Genomic DNA, 19,438 nt, shown 5'->3' on the forward strand with positions numbered 1-19,438 from the left:
GCTTTCTCTCGCCCCTCACCTCCATTTAGTTGTGATCTGTCTGGGTAGGCAGGAGGAAGAAGGGTCCTATCCTGGCAGTTGTGACTACCTAAGGCTTCAATGCAGAGGGATCGCTGACCTACCTGAGGGTCGTTTATTGTTTCAGTCAGGCTGGCAGGGAGCGAGGCCCTGGGATGTGAGAGAGGAACCTTGGGGCTGGGGTCTGAAGAGCTGCATTGGGGCTCCAGATCTGCTTCTTGCTGGGCCTGTGTATCCTGCTTAGCCACCGACTGGCTGTGTGGTGTTGGCAAGTCACTCACCCTCTCTGAACCTATTTTTCTCATCGGTAAATGGGGATAATAAGAATACTGATGTCGTGTGCCTGTGCCTAACTGAGGGTGGTGCCTGACATCACACAGGATGCATCTAATAAATGCTAAGGTGCAAGTGCGACCTTTGGCAGAGGATATTACTACTTCAACTATGTTTGCTCATCAATAAAAGGAGGGCAAGGGATATTTAGTTATTAGAATTGCGTGATGATTAAGTTAGAAAATGAGTGTAAAGTGTCTGGCTTTACACAGCCGTTGTAAGGGTGGGGTGAAACGATTTACATGAAAGCCTTTGCTCAACTCTGAGCAAAATTAAACTGTTTTCATTATCTGCCTTAGTAACTGAGCAGGTTGCTCCCTCCCTTCCAGTCTCAATTCGCTAACCTGTAATATGGAAATGGGACAATGATACTTACCTTCAGGGTTGTTGTGAAGACTGGATAAGTTTATGTGAATAAAAATAATTTGGAATCTATAAAATGCTAAGCAAATGTAACGCAGTGTTTTCTTCTTAATGCTCAGAGCCTTGTGAGCACACAGAATTTTTTTGTGCTTTTTCTAACAAAGGGGCCACTTGGGTGGAGCAATTGAAAATAGGCACCACTTTGAGAACACCTTTAGGAACAAGCATTCCCACGGGAGGGAAACAATCTCCCGCCCACCTCCCACCCAACCAATGAAAAAGGGGCAGTCCTCTAGGCGGACCAATGAAAAACAGGTGCTCTTCTGGATGGACCAATGAGAAAAAGGCACCCTTCCTTGGCGCTGACGCAATGCTGTGCCAGGGGTCCTCTAGGGTGACCGTCCACGCCCTTGATGGTGGGTGCCCTTGTATGCAACTGTTAAGGAGCGTCCCTGCCTGGGATTGGGCCCTAGAGGTGGTGACAAGGCCTGGGTCTTGCCCTCAGAGAGCTTTCAGTCTAGCAGGGCAGACTAGAACGACAGTTCTTAGATAAGGACAGAACAGGGTGCGATCCAGCTGCAGGTTCAAGCAAAGTCCTGCCGTGGTGCACCTGGGGGAGGGAGATTCTGAAGGGGTGTAAGGTAGGGTTGCTAAGTTTAGCATATCAAAACGCAGGGCGCCCAGTTACATTTGAATATCAAGTTAACAACTAGTAATTTTTTTGGTGTAAGTATGTGTTGGACAATAGTTATACTAAAAAATTATTCATTGTTAATATGAAACTCAATCCCTGGTATCAGGGATGGGGGGGTGGAAGAAATTTAAGAAGGTCTGTAGCCTTGAAAGGTGGATTTTGACAGGACAAATACAGCTCTTCTTTGAGGAGGGGAGCTCCAAGGAACACCAATTCTTTCTCCAGGCAGAGTCTTTCCATCCCTTGCTCTGGCACATCCCAGAGATTCTCTATTTCAGCTGCACTGGGAGGAGAGGGGAAGGTGATAAGCAGTGTTTTCTCTGGAGGGCTGAGTGTCTGGGAGCAGACAGACTCAGCCATCCAAAGAGTGGATGCCCCTTTTGTTTGCATCCTAGGTTACCCTTGATCCCTGGACCTCACCAACTGGCACTGCTGCTGTGTTTGAAAGTCGACTTCCTCTGCTCTCCTTTTGGGTCCTTGGTGAGATTATTTTATCCCATCCTCACCTCCTCCCACCCTACTCCTGTTTGTGGTCACCTAGAGGTGCTGTCCAGCCTTGGAAGGGCCCAGAAGAGTTTATATAGAACAGAGTGTCCTTTGCCCACACACGCACCTGGGGCTTCAACCATGCCTTTGTATAGGATGTCTCCATTTCCCAGGGAAGACAGCATGTTTCCATGGCTAGACCCTGGGTAGCAGTTCTCTTTCACTTTTGAAGCTTACTCACAAGTCCCAGAGCACCAAATTCTGTGATCTTCAAGAATCCAGGGCCTACTCAGCTCTACAACTGACTTGCTGTATGTTTTTATATCCTGGGGCACATCCTGAGCTGGATCACTTTGGATGGGGTGGGAAAAGAGGTCACCTTGCCATGTGTTGTCTTGAATTATGTCTCCCAAAAAGATGTGTTCAAATCCTAACCCCTGGTCCTGTGAATGTGAACTTGTTTGTAAATAGGATCTTTAAGGAAGTTATTAGGATGAGTCAAACTGGATTAGGGTGAGCCCTAATCCAGTTTGGCTGGTGTCCTTATAAGGAGAAGAAATTTGAACAGAGGCACAGACAACTGATAGAGAGAGAGAGAGGGAGACAGAGAAAGAGGGAGAGACAGAGACAGAGAGAGAGGGAGAGGATCATGTGACAGAGATAGAGACATATTATGGATTGCTGGCAAGCCACCACCAGAGTCCTACAGTCTTCAGAGGAAGCCTGGTCTGCTGACACCTTGATTTTGGTCTTAGCCTCCAGAAGTGAGATAATAAATTCCTGTGGTTTAAGCCAACTAATCTGTGGCACTTTGTTATAGAAGCCCTGACAAACTAATACCATGTACATGCTGGGGGCATGAGAGAGGAATACAAAGAGGAAAGGAAGATGAGAAAGGCAGGATAGTTTATTGGAAATAGGCTCAGTCCACAGCAGGGGTTTCAGGAAAGCGATGGGAGGAGGCTGAGTTTGGAGCAAAGATTCTCCAAGCAAGGTCCGAAGATTCCCCCACACCCAAAACAATATGATACTGACAAATTTCTGCATTAATCCAATCCCATTATTTCTTCCTCTGGTGGGAAAGGGCTGGGGTGGGGATGGGAATGGGGAGTTGGAAAAAATAATAGTGATTGATACTTGAGCAAATTAACATGTGGCATGAATGTGCTATGTGCTTTAAAGAAATCATCTCATTGAATCTTTGCTACCTCCTTCTGAGAAAATTACTATTATAAGTACCCTTATTTTAAAGATGAGGAAACAGGCACACAGAGATTAAAGCATTTGTCCAAGGTCACAATCCTAATAATGGTGGAGCCAAGATTCAAACCTGTATGCTATGATTCCAGATTTTGGGCCCCTAAACACTATACTATCTTGCCTCAAGTCAAATTAATAAAATGTGGTTCTTGGGCAACCTGCATCAAAGCACCTGAGGCACTTGCTAAAAATTCAGATTCCTGAACCCTACTCCAGTATCAACAGCAGTGTCCAAGAAGAAGGTGACTCTAGGTTTTCCAAGGGTCTGGATTGCTCTTTCCCTCCCTCCCCACCTGGGTTGAGCAGCCCTACTTCTGCTGGCAGTCCTCTCTATACCTTTCAAAGAAAGCTGCCTCACCTTCTTTCCTCTCCCTGCACTGGGGCTCAGCTCAGCTCCTTAGTGCCTTCCAGCTCTCCCAAAGAGTGGACAGGACTTCCGCGGAACTCATGCCAGGGCCTGGGCATGTCACCGATCCAGGGAAGGGGCTGGCAGCTGCCTGGGCCATTCCTTCTGCTCTGACGCAAGGCAATAGCTGACCCCTGGAGTCAGGCAGGATGTGTGAACCTGGACAAGGCTCCTCTAGGCCTCAGTTTCTCTCTTTTTAATAACAGGAACAATCAGCTTTGTTTCTGCCCCTTCCTCCTCCCCAGGAAGTGTGGGGAACACAAAGTAGATCTTATCAGAAGGAATTCGAGGCTTCAGAAAAAGGCATTTATGGGAGGACCAAGCTCAAAAAGCCACAAGAAGAGGTATTAAAGAGGAATAGTGAGGTCATGAGATAGATTAGCTTGGGAAAGCTGAAGAGGAGGTTTTCCCGGGAATTTGAAGTCTTTAGCTGTGATACTTTGTATATGTTATTTATTGTGCATTTTTAGTTGAGATTCAACAAAAGAAGCCCTGACTCTAACGACCACTTCTGTCTCTAGAAGAGAACTTTCCTCTCTCCAGCATGTATGGGCATTCATACTTATCAGTCTGGGTCACATTCACAAGTATACCTACCTATCTATCCCCCTGTACACACACACGCACACACACATGTACACACATGTACACGCTCACTTGGGGCTGGAAAATGCAAGATATTTGGAACCAGACAGGCCTAGGTTTGAATCCTATTTTTTCACTCTTTCTGTGACCTCTGGAAGTCAACCTCTCTAAGTTTCTGCCCTTTTTAAATTGGGACAATAATTCCTGCTTTTTCCACTACCCTGAGTTGCTATGGTGAGTAATCCAGACAGTAACAGTTAAATCCTATAAAGCACTGGATATTGGGTGCACAGGTATAGGTATACACTCATGTAATATGCACACGAGTTCACCCTGGAGCATGTTCATATCCAGGAGACATACACATGCCTGCCCCAGGGTAATCACATCGGCACCTCCTCACAAGGCAATGCTTTTTGGCTCAGAGCAGCCTCTTCTCCCCTATCCCTCGTCTCAGTTTTGCAGGACTTCGGCCTCCTCTGGTTTGTTTTTTACTCACATCAGGACCTAGGGGACTTGCAAGGAGCACAATAAAAGGCTAGCCAATCTGGCACTGTGCCCCGCCCCACTTCCCTTCCACATAAAGGCTAACCGCCTGGCCTGAAAGGTTTGGCCAGGACCTGCTCAGCATCTGCTACTTTGCTTAAAAGACTTGCGAACAGGAAAGTGTCTGGTTCCTTCCTTCTATCCCAAACAGGAAGTGCCTACCACTGATGGGAGGACGAGGTAGCCTGGTCATTTACAAGTAGCCTCACCGTCCCCCCCCGCCCCCCACCCCTCCCCTGGCCAGGCTTCAGAGTAATTGGAGGTTTGCTCTCTAGAAAGACTGGAAGAGCTCAGGGATGCCCCAGCTGGAGTGGTGGTGGTGAGAGCCACGCATTGCCTGTGGCATGTGGCACAAAGCAGCTGTCATTCTTTCAGCAAACACTCACCAAGCACTTACTCTGTGCCCCATGGGAGACATAGGAAAATCCTAGATAAAGGTCTTTGAGCTTGAGGAGTTCACAGATAAGTGGAGAGGGAAATCATGCTCTTTTTATTCATTCATTCAAAACTATCTTTCCCCCTTTTTAAAAGTGCCTACTGTTTCAGGCACTGTGTTTAGGCACGGGGGATTCAGAGATGAATTATGCAACCCAGCTGGGAAACAAATCGGTTTCCAATCAGGTATGCAAGCCTTTAATCTTGCGGTACCACAGGATTTCAAAAGAGGGAAAAGGTCACTGTGATCTGGTTTTTACTCTGGTCCAAGTAATAACCTCTCCTTGCTTCGTCCTTGCCCCCTATAGTCTATTCTCAGAACAGCAGCCCAAGTAGTTCCGGTTAAAACAGGTCTGATCTTGTCAGGCCTCGGCTCACAAGGCTCCCTCTAATGGCTTCCTCTCTCACTCTGAGTAAATCTGCAGTCCTTACAATGTCCTAGGAGGTACTACATCAGTGGTGGAAGGATTGGGACGCCAATTAGGGAACGGAAGCAAGCCAGAAATGATCAGTAACAAGAAGACTCCACCAGCCATAGGCTGGAGGGACAAAGGAGGAGGAGGGGCTGGTCACTGGAGCCCAAGAGCCAGGATCACCAGTGGAACCCGCAGCTTCAGAAAAGACAGTTGTTGCTTGAGACATCCCCTGAGGCAGGGGGGGCGGGGGGTGGGGGGTGAGGCAGAGAAAGAACCCCCCTCCTCCCTTTCTTCTGTCAACTAATTTCCCATCAGGCCCCCTGTTGGCTAACTCCAGCTGGGAGCTACTTGTTGAGGGAATCTGAAACTGAAAGCAGCCTGTTGAGAAAGTGAGAAATGGATTAGGGGCAAATATGCCTAGTACTGAGAGACCCTCCCAGATGCATTCTGCTAAAGCTGGTGTGTAAAATGTACCTGCTGTCTTCCCTAAATATGCAGACTGAGGCTAGGATAGTGGAGAGAGAGGGAGCAGGATCCTGTATCATGAAGAATGGCGGGCTGAAGATAATCCATAAACTGGAATCATCCACAGGCATAAGTCTAGAAGGCAGTATGTGTGTGGGGTGGGCACGAAGAGTTAATCTGTGAGCTGGCCCCTGATAGAGAAGGACCCTTAGAAAGAAGCCACAGACCCGGGAGGAGTTCTTCTTCAATATTGGGAGATCAGGGGATACTGTGAAAAGAATTCTAGGCTTGGTCCAAAGACCTGGATATGAGCTTGTTTCTGCCCCTAACTGGCTTTGTGAACCTGGTAAAGAATTTCACCTCCCCAAGCCTCAGTACTCTTCATCATGTGGATAACAGCTATACCCATTTCCCAGACTGCCAGAAGATTAAAGGAGATAATGGATACAGAAAGCTGTAAATGTCACTCCCTTTGTCAGATTCCTCAGAAGTTCCCCACTGTTTTAAATTTAATATCCAAAGTCTTTAGTAGGGCATACAAGGCTTGTTGGGATGTGGCTCCTGCCTACTTCTTCCTCTCCATTTATCACCATTCCTTACCCCCCTGCAACTCCACAGACCAGGCAGACTGAACCACTTGGAATCCCCAGAACTTTGTTCTCTCCCAGTCTTTCCAAGTACAGCCCTTTTCTGAATTACATTCCGAGCTTTCTTCAAAGCTCAGATCAGGAGGCGCCCTCTTTAGGAAGCCTTTAACATGCCTCCACCCTGATGTGGCTGGATAGCTTTCCTCTATTTCCAGAGTGCCCTCTGCATCCTCTAATCATACCACATTCAGAAGTTGATTGGAATCACAGGTTTGTACTGTCCCTATCATAAGGCTGCAGTTCTTGGAGGGCAGGGCCTGCTAGGGCCTGATGCATAAAAAACGTCAGCTGAATGAAGAGTGAAGGAGTGAATGGCAATATAGTCTTAAGGCATTCATGATAAACAATACTTTTCTGTATTTCTTTCTTTTAAAAAATAACCCAATTAAAAAAAAACAAACAACCTAGACAACTCATGCCCATCTCCTACTGTGGGTTGTGTTCCTCAGTATAATGATATACTAAATGGTTAAATGGTTTTCAGTCCTTAAACAATTTCTATTTCTTTAACCCTTGCTTGTTTAGACCTAACTAGAGGACTCAGTACCTAGAGTTGAGAGCCCAATTACTGCTGGTATAATGAGGAGAGATGACCTCATGCCTTTGCTGACCAGAAGGCATTAGTTTGATCTTACTCCTTTGTCTCCTCCCAAACCTGCTTCTCCTCCTGTTTCCTATCACACTGAATGACAAGCAGTCTGCTCTCTTGTCTAAGCAGGAAACCCAGAATGCAATCCCAGAAGCCTCTCTTTCCCATAGCACGTCCCGCCTGAATCAGTCCTATTTGCAGACTCTCTCTGATACCTCTTCAGCTACCTCCATCTCTACAGCAACTTTCTAAATCTAGGCCACTCTGGTCTCTCAATGGAATTATTGCATTGGCTACCTAATTGGTCACCCTGCTTCTACACATCACTCACCTAAATGCATTCTTCATACTGCAGCCTGAAAATGCAAATCTGATCTTACTCCTCTCCGTTAAAACTCTCTGGCCAGTGGTTCCCGGTGCCATTGAATTACAGCACAAACTCTAATGTACTTTACAGGCCTCAGCTATTTAGCCCCCTACTTTTTTGCCCTGTCTCCTACCACTCTCCCCTCGCCGGCAAAATCCAAACATACTGAATTACTTCCTCTACAGTCTTGAAAGCACAACTGCCCTGCATTTATTTGGTCAACTTCTGCTCACCACCTAGGGTTTGGCTCAGATGTCAAGGTATCCTCCGGGAACCTATCCTTCCACACAGTTCTGAACTCTCGTGCTGCGCAATGGTTAAGCCCACATGCAATGGCGTCGGGATAGCAGGGTTCGAATTCCACCTTGGCTGTTTACTAGCTGACAACCTAGAGCAAGCGATTATGTTTCCTCAACTGTAACATGGGGATAATATTTCATCAGTCGGTTGTGAGAATTAAATGAGATGATGTAAGGCGCCCGGCAATTAGAGTTGGCTATCATCATAGCACTGAAAACTAAAGCTCTATCCCCTTCTCCCCCCAAGACACATTCTCAGGGTCAGGTTTGTATGTGATTATCGACTTAAGGAACGCTTTTGTTCCGATATCACTTTGTAGTCTATTTTTTACTTCACAGGGTAGTTCAACAAAACGGGCACCGGAGCTCGTCACGACTTTCTTTTCCCGAGCTGGTCGACTCCGAGCGCCCCCAGGTGTCTCAAGCTCTCCGCCTCAAACACGGAGCGAACTAAGGCATACCATTCTAAATTTTAGGGGGAGAAGGCCTTTTCTAACCAATAGTCTGTTTATAAGGTCTCTCTCCTGTCGCTACCTAACTTCGAACTCCATCAGACTCAACAGAGGGAGAAATAAGATTGTAATTAGGACCGAGTGAGGTTCCGGTACTCCCCCATCCTGATGGCGGCTTTGGTACTTTCTCTTCTCAATTCCCTCTCAATAATGGTACCGCTCGCGGAGGGGAGAACAGAGAAGACTCTGAAGACCTCAGGGTGTACTTGTACCGAACCACCCCTCCTGGCTTGGCGCTGTGGTACCGCCCACTGCCTGCTGATTGGCTGCCGAGGCCCCGCAGTCGTGCTCAGCCTGCCGCGCCGCGCTCGGTGCAGCTTCGGCCGCCGCGCTGCCTGGCTTTCGTATTCCTTGTTCTCGGCGGGCTTTGGGGGCTTCGCGCCGCGGCCGTTAGTCATGTCGGGTAGGTGACTTCTTCACTGAGCAGCGGCAGCGGCGAGAAGGGGCCTGGCGGGGTCGAGCCGTGTTCCCGCCTATCGGAGGGCCCCGAGGGGAAGCCCCTGGCCCTGAGGGAGTCTTGGGGTGGGGGGGCGGCCGCGGCCGCCGCCATGTTGGACTGGAGGGACGCACGATCCCAAGGCTCTCGGTCTGCAAATCACCGCGGGAGCGCTGCGGGCCCCCTTGCTTGGCCCTGTTCTTGGAACCTGAGGAGAAGTGCCGCTCCCGGGGGTGGGTGTGTGTGAGTCGGGGGACAGAGGCCGTCTACGCCATCATGGGGGCGGGGGGAGCCGTGATTAGAGCATCAGCCTGAGAGAATCGGTGCTTCTGGTTCTCCGCTCCGCGTCCGATCTTTCAGCGAGGCCTCGGGCCAGACATCTCGCCGCCTCGTACCTCAGTTTCCCCATCCGTGAAGTGGAGCTGGGCCTTCCTGACTCACCCATTCATCAGGTGGGGGCTTTGACGCTCTGGGAGCCCTTTTAAAGTACGTTACCTTATAGAAGATCGTACTTCTAGTGATTCCCTCTGCAGTAACCACCCGGATACGAGTTGGAGGTGTTTGCATATAATTCAGCTTCCTCTTCATCCTCTCCCTCCGTAGTTGTTTATCTTCTGCAGGAGCGTGAAAGTGAGCCTTATCTATTATTGATAGGTTTTTGCAGGTATAGCTGACATTTCCCCAAAAACATGGAGACCAAAGGAAAGGGATTCCTTATCCCACGAGGTAGTTAATTTGTCAGAGACCAGCCGTTGTGTGGAAGAGAAAAACAGGCCTTGGTCTTTTTAGGACAGCTTGTTTAGATACTGCTAAATCAGAATATAAAGTCTGGGACATGGATGACCTCTCGATTTAGGAGTCCTAACTGACCACACAAGGTCCTCTGTTGTTGGACTGCATAACAGGCTGCAAAGATCCAGGTCGGTCCGCTTGCTAGAACCTACTGTGAGAGTTAGATGTTAATTTTCAGGTAGAAAAGCAGAATTTATTTCCGTGAAGCCATATGGTTGGGGTGAAAATACCTCTGCTACAAGTCAGTTGGTATTTTTTTTAAAAAGGGAGTTAGTATTAAGAACAACCCCCCCCAAAAAAAAACCCAAAACAAAACAGTAACCTAGTCTTGCAGAAGGATTGAAATGTGTGACCAAAAGGAAGCTGCATACTGAGAAGGGTGAGTCCTGATATACGTGGTACACATTCCTTAGATTAACTAGTGTTATGGAGCCAGAATATTGATCTCTTTTAGGGACCTGTTTATCTGATCTAAGAAGATATATATATTTTATATATATATATATATAATATATATTATTTATATTTATATCTTTACTCAGTATACTTTTTTGCTGCTTCAATTTCTATTTAATTGTTGCTCAAACAAGGAATAATCTCTTATCCAAAGTAGACAGTGGTAGAACATCTTTTATTAGGTGCATCATTTGAAATGAAGTCTGGTGAAGCTTATAGAAATACACTCCCAAAGTGTGTAACCCACCCATGGATTAAAAAAAAACAAAAAAGACATGCATTTCTACCCTCATGAAGAAATTTATGCAGAGTTAATGAAAAACTCTTGGTCTATCTGGATTTTTAATGTAATGTTGATAGAAAACAAAAGTTTATTTTTGTAGGACTGGGTGGTTTTTATTCAGATGGAAAATTAGATTTTAGGGGTTTACTATTTGTAAAGTTCAGTCTTTTCAATATGTGATTAGTGTGTGAGCTGCTTTACCTATTAGTACTGATTTTCAAATTACCAAGATACCTTTTGATATAGAGATTGACTTTAATATCCGAAAAGGACTACCCTGTGGTTGCTTATTTCTAAATTAACATTCAGTTTACTGAAGCTAGAATCTTTAAGTTCTACTTAGTCTTGTTACTATACATTTTGTAATATGTGTATAAAACACAGTAATACTCTTGACTTTGTATTAAAATAAGAATAATGCTTCTGACTTGTTCTTTGATGAATGGTTAACCAATAGATTTAAGAGATTAAGCTTTCTCTAAACAATTAATGCCATTAACAAACTTAGTTAAGCACTTTAAACATCCTAATTACATTTATAAATTTAATTTATCATATTGACGCAATCACTCCAAATGCCTGACACAGCAGACTTATAAAACTGATAAACAAAATATATGCACTTAAGTAATCAATGAATTAAAACTCTAAATATTGTAAATCACACTCTCAAGTGTGAATTATCTGACACCTTTCAAATTAAAACCACAAGTCTAGTGATAAAATACTTCTCATTCGTGTGATTTGACAGACCAAGATAACTTGAGAGTCCTCCATCTACAAACACCTAAATCTGCAAGAAATTAAAAAAGAAAGAAGGGAAAGCCCCAAGTGCCAAAAATGGAGTTGGAACTAGCATAGTAAGCATAGAATTAACTTGGCGTATGGCTGGGAGAGGATGGCGTAGGCCTCAACATTTAGATTTGGGTCTGAATGCCCAAGTAACTGTGTAAGGACAGGAAAGGAAGTCTTGTGACAATTAGTGCCAGGTAGTGGGAATAGACCTTTCCATAAAACCTGGACGTTTGAAGGACTATCTTCAGTGAAAAAAATAAAAGACAAAAAACTTTCCCCCTAATAAAAGAGCTAACAAGGAAGCCTAGGCTCTGAGTGAAAAAAAAAAGGTTTTTCCTGAGAAAGACCTTGGTCCTGTACCTCACACAGTTTGGGTGTTCATTTAGGCTACTTATGGGGTCCAGGAAACAATAAGCCAAAAAATTAACATAGAAATTTTTCTGGGTTGGCATTACCCTTAGGTTCCTGGCAGAAACAAATGGAAGACCTTTTCTGGAGGAAGTTCCTGCAGCTCAAGCTACAGGGACTCTCAGAAAAAAATAGGGCTTGTAAAAGATGAGTTCATAGCAAGAAATTGCAGAACTCAGGAAATAATTCACCAAAATTAGAGCAACGATTAGATTCACTAATAGATAATCTGGAAGAGAATACTAAATTATGTGTTTAAAATTGTTAAAAATTTAAAAGGAGGTATCAACCCTAAGAACATGTAGAAAAAAGACCATGTAGATTTGAAAAAGAACCAAAAAGTGGAACAAGGAAAAAGTAGATAAGCTGAAAAGAAGGTGGACCTATTAGAAGAAATAATTAGTGAAGTGGAAGATAGGTGTGATCTTATTACTAAAATGCAATTTGGAAAGGTAAAGAGATACAAAGCAAAAGATTAAGAACCATGGGAAATAGATTGTAAGTCCTTTCATACACCGATCACTCCAAATGCCTGACAGTAGTAGTAGGAGGAAGGAGGGAGAATCAATGGTCAAAGAGGTCATTGTCATTGAGAATTTCTAGAATTAATGAAAGGTAACTCTTGAGCCAAGAATCACTAGTCTCAAACATGAGACAAAATAAATTCATACCTAGACACATCGATGTGAAATTGCAAATTATTGAATACCAATAACAAACGTACAAGAGGAAAAAGGGAGCAACATTAAGACTAGCAGCAGATTTCTCAAAACTTACAAAAACCTAAAAAAGCAGTGAAGTGATCTAGGAAGTAACTTGATCTGGTAAGTAACTTCCAGGAAAGTAACTTGAGCTGAAATTTCAGTCTGATACTGTCATTAAGTATGTTTCACAAGAATCTAAGGATACTACTCTCAGGCCTTTGCTGAAAGAGCCAATAAAGGAAATTAAACCCAGAAAGGAGAAATGAGGTGCAAGAACAACGTAGAGAAGGAAACATGGTAAACAAAAGCAAACACTGATGACATAGGAAATGAAGATAAAAGCTATTAGATTTATAGAGGCTAAAAATGATAAAAAAGGTGAAGGGCATATTAAGGTCTTTATATTCCAGTGGAAGTTAAAGATAATTTTGAACTTTGTCAAGAATGCGTGTTAGAAATTGAACATAATCATTAAAAAAATTATAAATGTTAACTTACTGAAGAAACAAGTGGAATGTATAATTTCCAAAGCAATAGAGAAGGGAAAAGGCAATAAAGAAGGCAGGAAAGGAGTTAAAAGGAAGAACCCTCACCATGGCATGTAGAAAGTCCAATATAAAAGAGGTAGAAATAAATAATAGCAAATAATAGTAAAAATATTAAAATATCAGTTGGCATAGCTTTTCACATTGAGAAAAAAATGTTCAGAAGCAACATACGTAAAACCTAAGAACAAGGAGTGTTGAAAGCAAAAAGATGGTAAAGATTAATACCAACCAAGAGGAAGATTGTTTAGTAATATTACCAGTCAAAACAAAATTTGGGCATTTTTAGAGATCGCATCTTCATGTAATTGTTAATAGGAAATTTTCCTAGAAGATATGAAGTCTACTTTGTGCACATAACAGTATGGCCTCAAAATGTAGAAAGCAAAAAGTGACATAAGAAATTGACAAATCCATAGCCAGAGGGGTAGATTTGTAACACATCTAAGTAATTAACTGATCAGGCAGACCAAACATTAGTAAGAATAAGATACAAATAACAAGCATAATCTTTAGAATTTACAGAATTTACTCAATAATTAGAAAACAGTTCTTTTCAAGCACTTAAGGGACATTTATAAAAGCATTTACCAAGAAAGGGTGCATAGTAAAAAGTAGCAAAATGTAACAAATTAAGATGTTTTCTCAGCATCTGAAATGGAATATTCTAGGACTCAAAACCAGAAAAAACCCTGTATGTTTGGAAATTTAAAAGCACTTTTCATTTAAAAGTACTAAACAATCCATGGACCTAGTCACAAGGCTCAAGTGTCAAGTGCTCTTACAATCAGCAGTTGTTTGAAATGCCTTAAATAACATGTACAAACTGATTTTTTTTTCTGATAAATATAAAATATGTTCACTTTATCACCCAAGTATTTATACTAAGGACGAGACTTAAATCCTAAGTATGAGACAGATACACTGAGATAGACTCTCTGCTGTGTTCTTTTTTTTAATCTTCATTTTATTGAGATATATTCACATACCACGCAGTCAGTCATACAAAACAAATCGTACATTCGATTGTTTACAGTACCATTACATAGTTGTACATTCATCACCTAAATCAATCCCTGACACCTTCATTAGCACACACACAAAAATAACAAGAATAATAATTAAAGTGAAAAAGAGCAATTGAAGTAAAAAAGAACACTGGGTACCTTTGTCTGTTTGTTTGTTTCCTTCCCCTATTTTTCTACTCATCCATCCATAAACTAGACAAAGTGGAGTGTGGTCCTTATGGCTTTCCCAATCCCATTGTCACCCCTCATAAGCTACATTTTTATACAGTTGTCTTCGAGATTCATGGGTTCTGCGTTGTAGTTTGATAGTTTCAGTTATCCACCACCAGCTACCCCAATTCTTTAGAACCTAAAAAGGGTTGTCTAAAGTGTGCGTAAGAGTGCCCACCAGAGTGACCTCTCGGCTCCTTTTGGAATCTCTCTGCCACTGAAGCTTATTTCATTTCCTTTTCTGCTGTGTTATTGGGAGAGCCAACATCTGTTTGGAATGTAGTTGAACTTAAAACTTGATGTATCCACAGGGTGTTTTAACTTTTACTCTTACATATTTTATTCCCCATAACCCTTTTCCGTTTCTCATTTGAGTAAAGCTAATGTCCTTCATTATTTCACCATTTGATGAATGCAGCTAATCTCTTTACGGTCTAATTAGATTGTGTATCTTTTTCATATTCTTAGTTGTAGCTACAGCTCTATAGTCATTTGATTATCATGGGGGTGGCAGTGATGCACAAGTTTTTCTTTTTCATTTCAGGTAGGCTTATGCCGTTCCACATGCATAGAAGTAGTAGTTTGTATCACAATTTCTTTAAAATGCTTAAAAATTAAAAATTTTAAAAACTAATCTGTTCAGAGTATTTTTGACTGGGATTTTTACCACACTGTAGAAATGTGGCACATTGGATGTTACCTTCTTATACAACTGATGGCATTGCTCTTATATAGTAGCTTTATATGAATGGAATGAAAAATACAGTCAACTGATTTAATTTGATATTTGGTGGGTTTTCATAACTTTTTGACAACAGTGGTTTTGTTTCGCATTGGGTAAGTTAGGCCTTATGGTCATCAGTTTAACACTCAGTCATTTTTTGCCATTGCAAGACTTTCGTATGAAATTCATCACAAATTAGCTTAGGCCAATCATTTGATAAGAGTAGAAACCTAAAAAAAGGATAGAGCATCTTCAGAATTTGGAAGACTTTCTTTTGACATTGTCCTCAATTCATGCCTTCCTTGGTAGTTTTAATTGCTAAAATGGAAGCTAGAAAGAAATATTCTGACTTGGTAGACCAATTGGTTGAGTGGGTCCCTTAAAACTTGGTAAAGTCAGGGTTAAGCAACCGATTCACCTGCTTTTACCAAGTCTTTGAAGATTTTTTTGTTGCTGCTGACAGCTAAAGGAGTCCAATACCGAGGAATGGTTTGAGGGGGAGGGGTGGGTACTAGGATATGCATGTAAATGGAATCCTGGGATTTATCTTCCCCCTTTTTTGGTCATAGATCGTTTTAACAGATGGGTTTTGTATATAAGGATAATACAGATTAGGTTTTGAGTTTTTGTTAAAAAGTGTATATTTTCATTGTTTCACATTTGTTTACTTAGTTCTTATGACCATTAGCACACATTTGTAGACTACTAGTTTTCAAAGATTTAATTACTACAAAAAGCAAGTACTATCCAGATTTCTTTTTGCATAGTATTTTAAATTCCTGATGTTTCTTTCTGCAGTTAGTTTTTATGACATTCTTACTGCATTTCATCTAGAAGAGGTAAACTCAGCCTTTGAGGGTAGCATAATTGTAAAATAAGATTTTAAATTCTTTTTATGTGTTTTAGATTCTGGAAGTTATGGTCAGTCTGGGGGTGAGCAGCAAAGGTAAAGTATACATACATTTTAATAATACCACGAAAGGGTGGAACTGAGGAAAAAAGGTGGATTTTGTCAGGCTTCCTTCTTGAGACTTTGTATCTAAATGCCTTAAGAGAGTTATATGTATTTATAGCTCTAAACAGAAGGAAGAAAGTTGATCTGTGTAAATAGATGATGTGAAGCATTTCTTCTTTTCTTTAGGCTCTTTGCATCCATAAATAGAGATACCCCCCAAGAGATTAAAGCAAATCTCATAGGTATTATAAAGATTATCTTTTCTTTAGGAAATTTCTTAGAAGAAACATAATTGAAAGAATTAAGCAATTGAGTTATATAACAGGTTCTTAGAAAACGCATTTCTTTTTTTGATGATATATAATAATATTCTAATGTGTTTATTTTAGAGCAGATTTTCTTAAAGCACTGTAAATATTTAAAAATTCTTAACCATGCTCACAATGAAAAGAAGAGTCTGTTTCCTTTTTTTTTGTGAATGTGTACATGCAGTAGGCTTCTCCTGCTTACTGGAAATGCAGCCTTCAACTTAAAACATAAATGTTTTGCAGCTCAGGATGAGATATTCAGAATAGCATGTCATATATACTTTGTCATCAGATATTAAGCTCCATGAAAACAATTCTAATTTCATGTTTTTATTCTCATAGGGTAGTGCTTATAGTAGGCATCTAGCATATATTTATGCATTGAAATATATTTTAAAAAGTTAAGTTTAATTCTCTTATTACTGTTTTGCCCTGAAATAAAAAGGTTTTTAGTAAATAAATGTTTTATTTTTATATTTTAAAAGGTTATACTATATTTTCAGAAAGTTTGTTTCTGGTTTGTTAGAGCTTATGTGCTATAAATTAAAGAAAAATCATAAATTTTTCATTCGGTCAACAAATACTTGAGCTTCTATGTGCGAGGCTCTTCTGGGACTCTGGAGATACAATATAATTTCATTCTGTGATAGGTGCTTTAAAGAGATACATACCTGTAATTACAAAGGCGTTAAACTGGATTTTTGTGTCACACTGTTAAAGACAGATATAGCTAAGACAGATGGTAGAAAGTGATCTGTCAAAATTGTTAACTAAATTGATTAGAAAGTCATCATTTTTCTCTTTGAGACATGTATTATGAGCCTTGCTGTGTAGGTTCTTTTTGTCCCCCAAAGCATAATTCTTTGGAATTGTCTAGGTCAGGCCAAGTTTTGTTTATTTTTGGGAGATTGCCGATGCAAAACATTTTAGTATTTGGCTTTGAAGAGGTCTGGGAGTGATTTCATTTGCTAACAGTCATTGGCCATCACCTTTCGATTTAGACTTTAAAAGACAGGCAGATTGACAGTTTTTCAGAAAAGAAACTTGCATTTGAGTTGTAAGTTGGAAATGAAGGTATTGTTTTTCATTTGCGTTTCTGAATTCTGGCACATTTCTTTCAAATATTACATGTTTCTTTTATAGTTATTCCTATGGAAATCAAGGCAGCCAAGGCTATGGACAAGCATCACAAGTAGGTTGAAATATAAACTGCATTCTTCATAAGTAATTATTTTTATTCTAAGTATGTGATGAAACTTGAGTATTTACCTAAATTTCAGAGCTATTCTGGCTACGGGCAAACGACTGATTCCTCGTATGGACAGAGCTATGGTGGCTACCCTAGTTATGGACAAAGCCAATCAGGTTGGACTAGTTTGTTAAATTTGTTATTTTAGAGATTTAAAAATCAGAGCTTTTACTAAATGCTGTACCCATTCAATCTTTAGGTTATTCACAGTCCTACAGTGGTTATGAAAATCAAAAGAGCTCATATGGTCAGCAATCTTATAATAACCAGGGACAGCAAAACACGGAATCATCAGGAGGGTAAGGAAATAGTAAAAGTACTGAGAATGTGTTGGGAGTGTGAAAATAATACTTTGGGTCTTAAGCACATTTCACCAGCAAACTCCTAGCCTTAAATATGTTTTTCAGGAAAGTTTTGATGGAATGTGAATTTCACGATTTTTATGGAAAATCTGGAAATTGACACAGCATTGCCATTTGATTCTTATAATTTGTTATTTGTAAAATTATTATATAACTGTAAATGAGTGTATGTACTTCAAATGTTAGAAAAATTTGGACTTGTGCTTTTTGTGTGAGATTAAATAAAAACCTGCCTATAGACTGAGACTTCTTAATGCATACCTTTGTATTTCAGTTTTACTTTTCCACTATTGACTGTATTAACCTTTTCAGGGACAAGAAAATTAAGAAAAAAGCCAAAACCTATCCACATATGTGTCAGGAACCCTAAAATATGTTTTTTTGGGTAATGTAGTTGGGTGAATATTTACCAATAAGCTTATAGGTTTTATAAAAGTTTTTTTTTTTTTCCCCAGATTTGAAGAGGCTGTTCAAATCTGGGAAAAGGTTGTAAAACAACCTTATTGAAATTGTGCTTTGCATTTTATGACATGCTTTTGCATTCCCTAAGTTAACTGATCCTTAGACTCTACTATGAAATGTCAGTCTTGTCCCCATTTTACAGAGGTAAAGAGAAATTATCAAGATGATAAAGCTTGTCAAGTTATATAGCTAAAACTTGAGGCAGAAGCGGAGGTCTCTAGTGCTCTCCATAGTGAAGAAATTTATTCTAAGTGGAATTCAGTTAAATAAAATCATTAAAATAAGATTTGTGAAGTCAAATTCTCAATCTTACAGACTGAAAAGTAGAAACTAGAGTACAAATATAAGGACTGTTACTATCCAGAAGGCATACTACATTCGGAGGAATAACTCTTCAAGTCCTGTTGGTTAGTTGTAAATTTAAAGAGAATCCTTTTATAACTATGTGTTTATGGATGCATGATAACATAAATGTAGGCCAAAGAGAAATGATATGCTAGAGTTGACAGCCATTTTTATGTGAAGTGCTAAGTTTCTGACTGCTGTTTTGTTGTGTTTTGGAAACATACTGATCTTTATTAGATTACTTTGATGCTCTAATGAAGAGTAAGATGTGGCTATTAAGTTATGAGAACTTTTTTGTCACACACATCCCCTTTTATTTTTAAGTAAACGTACAGAACTCAAATCCAATTAAATTGTTGCCTTTCCACCATTCCTACCCTGAGAAGAAGTAATACAGTCATATTGTTCAGGACATATTTAGAAGTTCTCTTTTGGAATTGCCAGAAATAATAAGAAAGTAATCTCATTATTTGATAGAATTCTTTTTAGATTAAAAAAATGGTATCACAAGGCAAGTTCCTGCCTCTTACTCAATAGACTTAAATATGAATGATTTATTACTGTTTTCTAAAGTTTATCTTCATTGAGGATGTTTTGAAGAATGTAGTGTAGATTCTAAAGGTATTTTTAAAAGAATAATTCAAAAAGTATTTCAAGAGGTGACATTGTCATTCTAAATCAGTGTATATGGAGCCTCTCAGTGTAGCTCTTGAAAGGATTCAGTACTCACTGTGGCATGTTTGTTAAAGAATCAGACATTACTGTACTTTGTAGCATCTTTTACTTATTATTTTTTTAATTCAAGGAGATAGTGACACAGCCATAGTGATTTGTAGCTTCACTACAGTTTTAAAGGTACAAATGGATTTTCTCATAATGTGGCACCTCTTCAGTAAGAGTGAAATTTTCATTTGAAGGGCATTCCATTGGTAATAAGGAACCTTTATAGATAAAA

At 40.7% G+C, this 19,438-nt stretch overlaps 1 protein-coding gene across 1 annotated transcript in view; it reads left to right on the forward strand.

Annotated features, from left to right (window-relative positions):
* The first annotated feature begins 8,704 nt into the window (after positions 1-8,704).
* Positions 8,705-19,438, forward strand: part of TAF15 (TATA-box binding protein associated factor 15) — a 31,652-nt gene continuing 20,918 nt past the window's right edge. The window contains 5 exon segments of the mRNA XM_037808827.1: positions 8,705-8,824; positions 15,709-15,748; positions 17,209-17,257; positions 17,346-17,430; positions 17,514-17,613. Of these exon segments, the coding sequence (XP_037664755.1) occupies positions 8,818-8,824; positions 15,709-15,748; positions 17,209-17,257; positions 17,346-17,430; positions 17,514-17,613 (281 nt within the window). The 5' untranslated portion in view covers positions 8,705-8,817.

This window comes from Choloepus didactylus, chromosome 18, assembly GCF_015220235.1.
Source record: "Choloepus didactylus isolate mChoDid1 chromosome 18, mChoDid1.pri, whole genome shotgun sequence".
Classification (NCBI taxonomy): domain Eukaryota; kingdom Metazoa; phylum Chordata; class Mammalia; order Pilosa; family Megalonychidae; genus Choloepus; species Choloepus didactylus.